The 14,603-nt window shown below is 29.9% G+C and overlaps 1 protein-coding gene across 1 annotated transcript in view; it reads left to right on the top strand.

Annotated features, from left to right (window-relative positions):
- Positions 1-14,603, top strand: part of LOC140439493 (synaptic vesicle glycoprotein 2B-like) — a 131,040-nt gene that overhangs the window by 98,820 nt on the left and 17,617 nt on the right. The window contains exon 5 of the mRNA XM_072529444.1: positions 2,605-2,789. Coding sequence (XP_072385545.1) covers positions 2,605-2,789 — 185 coding nt within the window. The remainder of the gene's footprint in view (positions 1-2,604; positions 2,790-14,603) is intronic.

The raw sequence follows: 14,603 nt of genomic DNA on the forward strand, positions 1-14,603 counted from the left end.
CACCTATTGATTTGTTTATTAAAGCTCTGGTGAGCCTTCCATCTGAAACTTGTAGAGCTTTTTTGAAAAATAATTTACAAACAGTTACCATATCACCTGATTCTTTCGGTAATGTATAAATTCGTGTCTTAGAACGTTTATTATGGTTTTGAGCTGCTGTATGTCGACCTTTATTGACAACATTTACTTGTATATTAATGTAAGCAGTCTGTAAATTAAAATCAGATAAGTTGTAGAAACTTTGGAAAATATTTTTTCTTTCTTCAAGAGATAACAACAAATGACACTTTCGTGGACAACTGCAAACTCCATGAAAAAATCTTAGAAATAGACTTAGATCTTTTCCAAACTGAATTATTTTTCTTACGTTTTTTACCCCTACTTAATCCAGGTTCCACAACTCCATCTTCTGTGAAGCTTTCCCTAGTTGTAGAAGACTCAGCATCAGAAGGTGGATGGAAGTCAGAGCCAGAATCTGTTTCAAATTCACTGGGTTCACGAGTACTGGATGTATCCGACAACGGCATTTCCAAACTATAACAAAAATATTCTCTATTAATTATTAATTCTAGTGATCAAATGTCTTTAAAAAAAACTTTTGAATAAAATCCTTTTCAAATGTCTTTAAGTTAAAGACTAACCTAAACTTTTGGCAACATCGCTTAGAAAACCATAAACATACCATAGATAAACTCGCTAATCTCAGTCCAAACTGTCTAGTGAATTTAGTAATTATTTTTTTGCGAAGTTAGTTACTTTTTGACAGACTAAAAGTGGCTGGAAATTACTATACAACCAAGCACCCGTACTCATAGCCAATATTAATAGTAAACAAACTAAATAGTAAATAAAATAGAACTTTGCGAATTACCGACAATCAATATTTATTTATCTGCACCATATAATAAATAGTTATGTTAAATTATAACAACTAAATATATATTTTTTAAATATATACTACCCAAAATTTGATGGGTTTAGTATACACTTCGACTATTTAGAATAATTCTTCTTTTTTTAAAGAAAGAAGTCTGTAATAGCAGGATACTTGAGCTATTAATACCGAGAAGCAGGAATTGTTGTGTTGTAGGTTTCCGACAATGAATCTGTCAAAATTTGTCCGAGCTAAGCGAATGGAGTTTATTATAAAAATATGTCTAAGTAGAAAACTAGCCTGCTTTCTTCATTTTAAGGTTATAATTTTAAGGTTATAATCTTAAAAAATTTAGAATCCTAATTTAAATTTTGAGCCGAGATATTTACAATCACTATTAATTTACACTAAAATACAATAATTTACTCACCTTGCTCAATATTGCACAAACATAAACCGTATAAAAGGCTGATAGTACTTTAAAGAACGAATTAACGCTAGACAAGACTGATACAAACACACAAGGCAAGAGTGACAATGTCTAAAATATCATACTGCACACTGGCCCAACTGTCACTTGGGCCACGTTTCCATAACTATAATAGATCATGTGAAATGTTTACGTAGCCTAACTGTACAAGTCGCGCCATCTCTTGGTATACAACAAAATGTTAGTTGAGCCACTCTGAAATGAAAGATATGATAAAATGCCACCTATTGTACTACCTACCTGAATTATACACAAAAATCAGTTGGGCCACTCTGCTTCTGAGCGACTCAACTAAGAGATGAATATTTAGGGGATGATGTTTTCTTCGCCATATTAAAGTGTATTACAAATGGAATAGACCAGTTTTGTCCCTTTAAAAAATCTCTATTTTGTTAATAAATATAGATTGGATAAATTTGTCTGGGACACTTAACAAAAATAAAAAATAAATTCATTTCTTGATTATTTACAGACCGATTTTACTTTTAATAAATCTGTTGAATAGACGATAGAAGACCACATCCAAAACTGTAAAAAAATATACAGGGTGCTATTAAAAAAATTAAAGTTATAGGTTGTAACTAAGGGATGAATATTTAGGGGATGATTTTTTCTACGCCATATTAAAGTGTATTACAAGTAGAATAGATCACTTTTTGTCCCATTCGAAGATCTCTATTCGTTTAAGAGATATAGCTTGGGTAAATTAGTCTGGGACACGCTGTATATACATATATATATATATATATATATATATATATATATATATATATATATATATATATATATATATATATATAAAAGTATAAAATACTTCATTACACCTTTTACAATATTACTAATTAAATTCTTAATCTGTTCAATAATGTTACCTAAAGTAAAAATTAAATTAATATTAAACTGTTGGAAGTGTGATCTTATGATCTTGTTAGTTCTCAGCAAATAGGTACTTATTTTTTACATAAGTTTTTTATATACTTTTTTAAATTACATGTACAAAAACCACATGGTCTTTTGCTGTGCTATGTTTAAATCAAATTGTAAATTTCAGTTTTCAATTTATTGTTTATACAACTAATTATTGATGTCCATTATCTTAAGCTTCTTTACATTTTATACCAATGACTGCTACATGTCTTTTTGAGGTAACACATTTATATTGACTTGTCTATGGATGTTTGGTTTTTCATATTTTGCTTTTCATTTTTTCATATTTTATTTCTTATTCTTTAATTTATAGAATTTCACGCTTGGAACATCTTCATGTTAATTTGTGCATCTTTGACCATAATCTCTGGCATCCTATATATATTTTTACCAGAGAGTCCGAAATACCTTATGAGTATGGGAAGGAACAGAGCAGCATTAGCAGTTATGAAGAAGGTTTATTCTAGAAACACCGGCAAACCTCAAGAAGACTTTCCAGTAAGTAAAACACAAAGGTATAGAATTTAGATTTAGGAAAATTTGTTGTGTTGTTCTATTAATTCGCAACCCAACGTTAAGCGTATATGAGGTTATGAAATATTATGTTGCTACATAATAATGCTAAAATACTCCGCAGGCTATAGAGAAATTATTTCGTTGTTACAAGAAAAAATATATATCGTAACCTATCGTAACGTATAGTTTCCATCTGAACTTAATACTGTAAGGAGTAACAGAAACGAGTCTGCTATCAATACCCTATTAGTGATAATAAAAACATTTTCGCAATAAATTGTACACGTAATTTTAAGAAGTTATGATAAAATTATCTAATATGGTTAGACAAATGTTTTCAACTGTCGATGTAATGGAGAGAACGACGGTGTGTATTCGACTCCAAATAATGTACAGGCTTCTGCCTTTCAAACATTTATCTAGATAGCCAAGTGCTTGCATACACTGCATTATTATATACAAAACCGACCATACAAAAAAAAACAAAAAATAAATACCCATGTCACTACTATGTGAAACAGAGATCTTGCACTTGTGTCTAGAGCCTGACCCACTACTCTGAGCCGCGTAATGTGAGTTGCCTATTATGAATTTGAATCGGGGAAATTACTGACAGACTTACGCACTGAAACAATTGTTAAAAAACTTCAATATAAATAAGATTTCATGTGACAGTTGGGACAAATAATAACATAACCCAACTAAATTTGATTTCTTAAACAAGGAAAGACTCTCTTTCCTTGTTTAATTTGGCCTCTCAAGATGGCACTTCCTGTCTAACAATATTTTTGCCCCCACTACCTTTACATTCCCTCTTTTGTCTTTTTGCTCGATGCTTACGCATCACGGTTCGTAGACTTACTACAATTGCCTCTTCCGACGAACCAATGAACATTAAGCCCGAAATTACGTCACGAAAGTACAGTAATTTGAATCGTAACATTGTTAATGGTCGTTTTTATGTCTTTGATGTGTGGAAAATTGTAAAGATAGTTATGAAATAAAGATGTCTAGTGGATTATAATACCTAATTATGGAAAACTGTTGATATGTAGGCAGTTTGGTACTTAAAATTAATCAGGTTGTTAACGTTTATCCAATGTTAATGCAGGATTTACGTAAATCTAGGACTTCAATCTTCATTTTACACTGAAAATTTGTCGCGTATACTGAATTTCCATCAATACTGGATTAATTATTGAATGAATTACCGAATTACATAAATATGTTTTCCATTTTTTTTAATATCTGTCCTACACACTACAACCTGTACCTGGCATTCTAAAATTTCATCAACATTATTATTACGTTAATACACAATGAAATTTTAAAGTTTTAACCTACCTTATAAAAAGATACGAAGACAATGGTATTGTACAATGTATGGAAGGTACGATGTACAACTACAATAAATAACGTTTCTTCGATAATTCAAAATAAGTTTTTATAGAAAACACCAAAATTTCAAATACAAAAATATAAAGTAAACTGAGATATTTACGAAACGATAAATAATAAAGCAAATAATAAACTGAAAGATAATTACCACGAACAAACTGTGATAATAAATGGGTTTTGTATTCTTGTGTACTCTTGTGACGTCGTAACTCAAGCATCCCCACCCCAGTCGGAAGAGGCAACTGTACTAAGTCTACGAACCGTGCTTACGCATGACGTCTTAGTGACGTGACAACTTAGTGTTTTCTTGTCTTGTTTGTTAAAGACTACACTGATAAATTTTCGGAATATTTCTATCATTTACAGTTCTGTGTTTTGTTTTTGAACATTTCATTTTGTTGACAACGAAAATGTCCGGTGCGGAAAGCGTAAATAAGTGTGGAATGCGAAAAAGTTTATAAACGTTTAAGTGAACTAAGAGGACATGTAAAAATTTCTTATCCCGACAAATTGGATTTAATTGCGCCTTTAAAAGTTCTAAAAGGCAACGTCTATAGGTGTACATATTGTGATAGACAATTTAGTTATAAGCCGAATTTAAACTTTCATCTGAAAAAAGTTCACTCAAATGTGTCAGTTTCTGCGTCGGTTTCTATAGAAACTCAAAAAGTTCAACATAAATGTCCACTCTGTGATTATACTGCCACTTTTAAAAAGGACTTTATTAAACACTATGAAACTTCTCATAGCTTTCCTATGCAATACCATATAATAGAGTTTTCCAATCAGGATGACTTTATTTCCTGGAAGAATAAAATAGAACATGAAACAAATGCTAGTTTTGTTATGGAAAAGGAAAAAAGGCAGGAATAGTGAGCTACATATGCCACTGATCTGAATTTTTCACCTCAAAAGGTAAGGGAGACAGACATCTTAAAACACAAGGTAGTACCTAATAAAATTAATGGATACTAGCGGGCCAACTCGATATCGAGTTTTTTAAATGAAATTTTTATTTTGCGAGAAAAATATACAATATATACAATGACCCGAAGTAAAAATATTTTTATTAATAACTCAAAAACTATAAATGATAATTTCGTGAACTTACATTTTTGAACTCTACGTTGAATTCTCTATTGATTTGACTAATAAAAATGAAACCGGAAGTCGACCTCAAAACCGGAATGCAATTTTTAGTTCATCAAATGTCGACATGGATATCATTTAGCAGTTAATTTTGCATGCTGATTACGAATCAGGTGTCAGATTTGCTATATCTTGACGTTTTATGCGCGTTTCGGGACACTTCCGGTGTCGGATCGCAACCGGAAGTACATATTTAGATTCGTCTCGACGAGACCTTTCGATCCATATATACATTGTGGGGTCTAAAACTTAAAGTAAATTTTAACTTCCGGTCATCTCAAAACCGGAAGTGAATTTTTGTACCCAAAGTATATCTTGACAATCTCATACGTAATACTAATAATATTCCGAAAAAATATTTTAATTATCTAATATGGTTTTTGAGTAAAGTGGTGGACAAGAAAAGGGCTTAGCGTTTTAGTATATAAGATTGTCCTGCTATGATAAAAGAAGGTGTCCAAAGTGATTGAAAATATATCGTCAAAACTCATGTTGGTCACTAAAATACAATTGGGCACTTATTTTTGTCACCATCAGAAAGAAAATCAATTGCTACGAGACTAGCTGCAAAAATTCCATTTAATGCGGTTTTAGATGAAGTGAGAGATGGAATTTCAGATGCAGACAAGTTACAAAGAAAGCACTTTTTGACAAAAATGGATCTTTATAATATGGAGGCCACCTTTAACCTTCGTTCTACTACAATAAGACATCAAAATGATGAGGTTAATCTAGAATCTTGGATAAATGAAATGAGAAATAGCTGTGTTTTATTTTATAAGCCTTAAGATATGACATTGGATGAGTACCCCCAGCCTTCTATCCCTTCTATATTAACTTTTAAATATTTAACCCTTAAAATACCTACCTATCGCCTACCTATAAAATTGACTTAAATCAAGATATTGATAATATTCAAATAAAAAAATCTAGACAGTGCGGAAAAGCGACTTGAAAATGCAAAACTTGTGGACAAAAAGGTGGATAATGTAGATGACAAAGATCCACATTTTGTTGCAACCGCAGAAGACTCGAGCTCAGATAGCAAACATGAAGCCATCAGTTTAGTCGAAGAAGAAAGTAATCAAAATGGAAGAACAGATGAGAACAGAAATGAAAATAAAAATCTAGAATACTTGGAAAAGTGTATTTGGGCTTAAAGAAAGATGATGATGGGCATTATAGGTTGATGTTTAATACAAACAAACGTACATTAAAACCGGGATGTAACTCTCGGAAATGTCAAACATCAAAGACAATATTTTGTAATGAATTTGAGGAGCAAGACAGAAAAGCAATTTTTGATTCATTTTGGCAATTATCATGGGATATAAAACAGAAATTTTTAGGTTCAATGATTGATGTTGTTTCTAGCTAACGTAAAGTAGAAGGATCTCGAAGAAGTAGCACTCTCCATTACTATTTAAAAAATGGAACTGAGAAAAAAAAAGGTCTGTAAAAAAATGTTTTTGTCAACATTAAATGTAGGTGAATGAATGGTTAAAGAATGTGCTAGAAAAGATAGTGGAATGAATGTGCCTGAAGTAAACGTTCGGAGAGCTGGTAGAAATAGGAGTACAGATGAATCAAGACACATACTTCAAAAGTTTTTGTCAGAAATCCCTAAAATGGAGTCCCATTACTGCCGAGCTAGTACAAAAAAGTTGTACTTAGAGCCTGTATTCGGAAACAAAGCCGAATTATATAGAGAGTACAAATACTACTGTCAAAATATAAATACAAATTGTCTTTCTAAAACAATTTTTTTTAGAAGAAATGAACAAATCTAATAAAAAATCTACAATCCACGGATTGGGAAATATTTCAGATAAAGAGTACATGAGACATCATGAAAAAAAGAACAAGCAAGGTGTTTGAAAATGGAAGATAAAGGGAAATATATATATATATATATATATATATATATATATATATATAATAAATAGAGAGATATTAGTCACCCCAAAAAAATCGCGGCTTTTTGTATAGATGTACAAACTGTAAAGTTGTCTCCTGTTTTGCAAGCCAGTGCCATCTAGTATAACACAAAATTTTGTGTTCATAATTATACTGTCTACAATATGTCTACTAAAGATGTAATCTGTTACCTCTGGGATGAAGCCCAAGGCGGTCTTGAATCTAATATTTTCGCCACCCTCCTTACAGAGTTACTCTCCAATTACCTTTCAGAAAATAAATCAACAAAATAATTTATCATATAGTGATAGTTGTGGGTATCAAAACAAAAATTTAATACTTTCAAATTCTCTTCTTCAATTTTGTATGGAAAACAACGTTCATATTACTTAGAATTATCTCCACAAGGGTCATACCCAGATGGAAGTCGACTCGGTCTATAGCATAATTGAAAGACGACTCAAAAATCGTGATATTTATGTACCTTATATACAAAAATATGACCACCTTCAAAGCTTGTAAGTTGTTCTTGATAAACAATATTGGGATTTTTATGACAAATTACCTCATTAATTATGTGGTTGATTTTTATTTAGAATTTTAGTTTGTGACTGTGTTAAGTCCCTGTTTAAAGTTTACTGTTCCTAAAATATTGTTATGTTTCTTACACATTTAGGTTTATATTCAGTTGTTTTCAATTTTTCAATTTATTTTCGAAAAATTCAAATTTTCAATTCCTACCTGAATAAAATTCTGTTCAATATTTTGAGATGTGCTGTTTACTAGTGCCTTAAGAATTAAAGTTGTTTATAGTATGTTTAGTATCCAAACAAATAAAAAATTGGTCCCATAAGCCTACAGTGAGTTTCCAAAACCTTTTTAGTCAACAATTAGAATCCTTCTGTTAACACGGTGACATTTTACTTTGAATAATCATTAAATAAGCTATGTATAGATACTCGTATCTAAAAAAACAAAACTAATTTTTTGTACAAGACCTCGTATGAAACATGTTTTTTACAAATTAATACGCAAAACGAAATAAATGCCAAATTCCTTTAAGTTTTACTATTATAACTAAATACAGTTCAAAAATTATGGCACAAAAACGTCTTATTTTTCTTTATAAGGTTTTTTTGACCTCCTGAAAAATTTTCATATTTGCACATACGAGGTCTTGCACTTTCACCGACGCGATTTATTTTCCATATGAAACCTGCTAAAAATATTGGCAGGTTTCATTTATGTATTTTAAAAGAATATAGATACATATCTTAGAGTACATATACCTATACATTATTAAAAACAAGTTAAAAAACGAAAATGAACTACATCTTCTTTATTGAAATTAGGTCTAGAACCTTTTAAAGTCATAAGGGGACACACATAGAGTGATCTATTTATTAAACACCCTGTATCCTAAAATAAGCTAACATGCAATATATCAAAGTTATGGCAATTGTGCAGAATCAAAAAATTATATAAGTAATATAACCAATGTTTCATTTAAAATAAGAAAGTTGGTATTATAGTAATAAATAACATCAGTCAACATCCTGTACATAAAATAACAAATTTTTATTGGAAAAAATGCAGAAAAATTATTTAGTTCAGTGCATGATGATGGCGACAACGAAAAACAACAGATGCACAAATCGATAGAACTAAATTAAGGAACCCACTCATAAGACAACGCTTTACAGATGAAATTAATAATCGATTAATATATGTTAAAGAACAAAATCTGCATAATACTAAAACGGATACAAAATGGTTAAAATCAAGAGAAAAATATATCATCGCCAAAAAAAATTTGACACCAAACAGATACAAAAAGAAACAACGGATGGCGGAGAAAATTTTAGATTTAATGGAAGAAAGACGTCAACATAAAAACAAAGATAATCAGATATACAAAAAGCGGATAAACAAATAAATAGAAGAATGACATAAAAGACATAATAGGTTTAACACACACACACAAAATTAAAGAATTAACTCACAACAATAGAAAAAGAAAACCAGGACTACTGAAAAATCCAAATTAAAAACTAGTGTTGAATACCAACTAAAAATTAAAGAGATCGAGAATACATTAATAAGTTGTTCACAAACGAACAGAACAGATGAAAGTAGAAGTAGAAGATGGTGTGGTCTTAAAGGTATTAAAAGAGGAAATTAAAATGTAAGAAAAACAGCAAAAATGACAGTGTAGAAAGTAGTAGGTCCAGAACAAATCCCAGTAAAAAGCTTAAAATACATAAATGATGAAACCTTAGCCATTATAGTAGACTTGTTTAACACAATGTACAAAACATGATATATTCCAAAACAATGGTTACTCTTCATCTTTTACAGTAAAATACATCGTATACAGAAAAATATCATTAATTAGTCATGTTCTCAAATTATCCATTAAAAATAAATTTTAAATACAGAAAACATATACAAAAGTGACTTTAGAATTAACAAACCTTTACTGGAATCAAAGAGCACAAATAATAATATTAGGCGAGCGGTTTACCCCTCAAAAGACGCTTAGAAACAGAATATACCGACTAAAATTCTTTTTGCATTTCTAATGCACCAAACCTTTTTTATTCGATTCTATATATTTTTCCAAGATGAAATGTATTTTTTTTAATTTTTACAAGTGGGCCGGCAATTGTTATTAACAAATAACTTATACAAAAAAGCAATTTCACCGAATTGCTTCGGAATCAATTTTTTTAGGTGTATCTCATCAAAATAAACACTTTTTCTCTCTTGATAATTTTTCGAAAAATCCTTCCTTTTCGAGTTATTTGCATTTTTTTGTTGAAAAAATGCCTTAATTAGTGATTTTTGGGATTTTTTTTCTAAAAAACTACTAAATGAATTGCAATTCTACAAATAGCTTTATAATCTTTAAACCATCGAGTACAAGTTAGAATATTTTGAGAAGGATAATTTTTTTCTATCTTGCTAAAAACGTGGACCCAAATATTTCGAATATGCCTTTCGAGCAGTTTACCGCTAAGTGTGTACAGCGGTTGCGGCGATACAGGCGTGCGGCGCGTAGAAATATTTGTTTAAATTTAAAAAATTAATTCAGTACAAATATTACGTACAATTTATTAAAAAAAAGATATTTCTAATTATTTTTATATAGACATATTATAATTAAAACAATTAAAATTAATTTTTTACAATGCTATAATAATGTAATTTTTCTTTTAATATATGTGGTGACTATATTATTGAATGTTTTATTACAGTGAAATACATTAAGCAATATATAATTAATTTTCATTGAAAAATATATCAAAATTAAAATATAATATTAATTATACATCGTTTTCATTGTCAATAATTTGAAAATTTTCGTCAACAGCAACAGGATTTCCATCTAATAAGCTGATTTCATTGTCTTCAATAGAGTCGTCTTTAACATTTTTACAATTCTCTGGTGTACATGCACATACTGCGCAGCATTCTAAATTATAGGAAATACAATTACAATTTTTCGTTAACGGTAACATTATTAAGTTATTTAAGATTAATATAGTAATAAAGATAAAATGAAGTTACCAGTTATGTTACCAGTTAATGTTACCTAAAGTTAAAATTAAAATCTAATTGATTAAATAAATTGTTGGAAGTGCATTCTCATGATCTTTCTAGTTCTTTACACTTTACAATAAACCTTAATGTTTTTTACTTAAGTTTTTATATAACTTTTTTATATACATGTATGTTTATCACATGTTCTTTTGCTGTGCTAATTTTGTTAAATTGCAAACTATACCTAGTTTCAATTAATTGTTTTATACAACTTTAACTCTAAATGTCCAGTTTCGTAAGCTTTTTCATATTTTTAACATCATTGACTGCTACATGTCTTTGTAAGGTAACACACTTTTTTTTTGTAACTTCTCTATGGATGTTTGGTTTCATATTGTTCTTTTTAGATGAACTGATGATGCTTTCTGAGCAGAAAGCGAAACGTCTTCAATAAATAGATGAAGTAGCCACTAGTACCTTAGTTTATTTTGGATTGACGGTCGTACTCCTTTTCTCGATATATATATATATATATATATATATATATATATATATATATATATTACATTATTAAAAAAGTCGAAAAGATTCGAGCGCCTACAACACCTCAACCGCTGTACACGCTTAGCGGGATACTCTCGAAAGGCATATTCGAAATATTTGGGTCCACGTTTTTAGCGAGATAGAAACCCTTTATCCTTGTCAAAATATTCTAACTTGTACTTGACGGTTTAAAGATTATAAAGCTATTTGTAAAATTGCAATTCATTTAGTAGTTTTTTAGAAAAAAAATCCCAAAAATCACTAATTAAGGCATTTTTTCAACAAAAAAATGCAAATAACTCGAAAAGGAAGCATTTTTCGAAAAACTATCAAGAAAGAAAAAGTGTTTATTTTGATGAGATATACCTAAAACAACAATTGATTCCGAAACAATTCGGTGAAATTGCTTTTTTGTATAAGTTATTTGTTAATAACAATTGCCGGCCCACTTGTAAAAATTAAAAAAAAATACATTTCATCTTGGAAAAATATATATACTCGAATAAAAAAGGTTTGGTGCATTAGAAATGCAAAAAGAATTTTAGTCGGTTGATGCTCTGCTTATAGGGGTAAACCGCTCGCCTATATATAACGAACTCAGCTCAGAAATTGAAATTAGTAGAATAGTTAGGAAGAATAATTTTGAATTCGGTTCCGCTAATGAACTTACTTTTTTGTGCTTAAAAGTAAAAAAAAGTTTAATATCTCTTGCTTAATATTTATCGTCTAATGATTTTAACTGTACTAAGGTAGAGGTACTAGTACCCGAAACTATAAGGTCAGAAAGATGCATGTTCTTATATTAAGACGTTAATTTTACTCAGATTTTTTTGTTCTGTTAAGCAAAATGTATGATTTAGTTTATTACTAATTGTACATGTGAAAGGAGATTTGATTTAAATAAAACTTGCAAAAAAAATTTATTTTTAAATACATGTTTTGTCCCCAATACCTGGCTTGCAAATTTTGCAGAATCCAAAAAAATACCCAATACCTGACATATAAAAAAAGGTATTTAAATAAAAAAAAAATAAGTTATTTATTAAAATATCTAATTAAAACAGGAAAACCTTATTATTTCTTGAACTCTGTACATTCCACGATTATTTAAACTTGCTGGTTCGTTGATCTTCTCCACAATATCAGTATGATAATACCATATTGCATCCTGTTTATTTGACCATCTCCACGAATTAAACTTGCTGTTTACCATAACACTAACAAACGCCTTATTTTCTTCTACTTCTTTTATTTTTCCCGGGTAGTGTTGATCTTCATAAATAACAATAACATAGTCACCTTCTTTTAAAAGAGATTTGTTGAATGTTGGAACAATAGCTGAAATGTCATCACCACCATCGGATTCCAAATTTAATTGCTCATCAGATAGAGATATTTCAGAATTTGAATTTTCCTTGAAATTTCGTTTTGTTTTTTTTTTCTTTCGCATCTTTGCAATTTAATTCTACTTTTGTCCCTATGCACCTCGTAGTTATCGCTACAGTTATTTTTGTTTGCGTCCTTATTGTTGTTACGTATCTTCTTATACTTTACCTTTTTGTCCATATCGTCTTTAGCGCTATACTTTAACTTTCTAATGTTTCTTTCCATTTCGCACCAAATCTGCTCATATTGATCTCATTTCTCGTATTTGCTTCTAATCTATATTTCCTATAAAAACCTACCATAAAACATCCTTTTCTGTAACCTATCCTTTACTAAATACTAAAAAATCCACTGATTTAGATCAAGAAATTTATGTTGACAGAATGCTGGCTGTGAGGGAAGTTAGGAAGCACGATTCGGGAACTAGGTAATAATCGCATCTATGAGGTGCTCGAAATCCAGCAAAGATCAGGGTTCTATCTTTTACGACGTATCCATTATATCATCTTCTGGAAACGAAAGTATGCTGGTCATTAGAGTTATAGACAAGGTGTAACTTGTTGTTCTCCTCATTTCAGGAGTCCTTCTACATTTTTGTCCGTATCATTATGGTTACAGAATTTGATAGCTGTTGAAATCTCCTACATAGACCGTAGGTTGGTTATTTCCTATTTTGATTATATTTTGTAGCTATCTAACTGTAGGAAGTTTTTAAACGTTTATGATATTCATCCTGTTTATTACAGTGAATACAAATATATCATTATCATAGCTATGACCATCAAACCGTACGTCCTGGATCTTTTTGCGTACATATATTGTAGTGCTAGAAACATCGGTTTAAGCGGCTAAAATCAAGCGGTATCCCGGTATAACGTTAAATTTTTACTCTATATAGAGTAAAATTTTAACGTTGAAATTTTACTCTAAAGTAAAATTTTAACGTTAAATTTTTAATCTCTGTGTTGTTAAATGTGATTGTCTTTGAATTGACTACTTAACTGAATTTACTAAATGTTTTGATAACTACTTCTGGTTACTAATAAGTAAAATAAATTTATACTACCGAGTTCTTCATGGAATGCAGCAACATTTTTAAATATCGCATTGTGGGGATAGAATGGTTGAAGACGAAAGTATTATAAAATGTGTCCTTTTCACTATTATGAATTAAAATAGCTAACAACATCTTTATTCAATGTTTATTTGTTTGTAATACAACTTATTATGTTACAACATATTTCTTGCACAGGCGACTAAAATTGGCTTTTTTGCCTGGATCTTTGTTTACTGTCTAGGGATACTTTTTCTTTAATAAACAATCTTTCACTTCAAAAAAATCAAACTTTTCATATTGATTCTTCTGATTCATTACTTTACAATAACTACAAAACTTTATGAAACTGAAACTAAGAACAAACACTTTATATATCGTCGCTTGTTTAGTTTTTCCCCCGATTTTTTGTTTTTTTTTTGTAAATGTAAACAACAAATATAAACAAACGCAAATTTCACCCTAAAACGATAAACAACGTACATCTAGGTTAAATACTAAACATCGGTTTTTCACAGTAGACTATATATTATACAGAGACATTAAAAATGATAGAAGATTCGTAAATAATCACCAAATGCTCTCAGTGATGCGGAAGATAGGTGGAGGGCCGTAAAGCCCAAAAAAATTGTTCTCTAACTATTCCACTATTAGTCATTTCTACAAATCAGGGAAGAAACTAAACAAGCATCTAAATACTCACACTCACTCACACACAATACTCACACCTCTTTCTTTAACCTATATTATATTTGAAGAATAAGCTGGAGTAAATTCTCAGAAAAAAAACTAAATTGTTAAGCATA

This window comes from Diabrotica undecimpunctata, chromosome 1 (assembly GCF_040954645.1).
Source record: "Diabrotica undecimpunctata isolate CICGRU chromosome 1, icDiaUnde3, whole genome shotgun sequence".
NCBI lineage: Eukaryota > Metazoa > Arthropoda > Insecta > Coleoptera > Chrysomelidae > Diabrotica > Diabrotica undecimpunctata.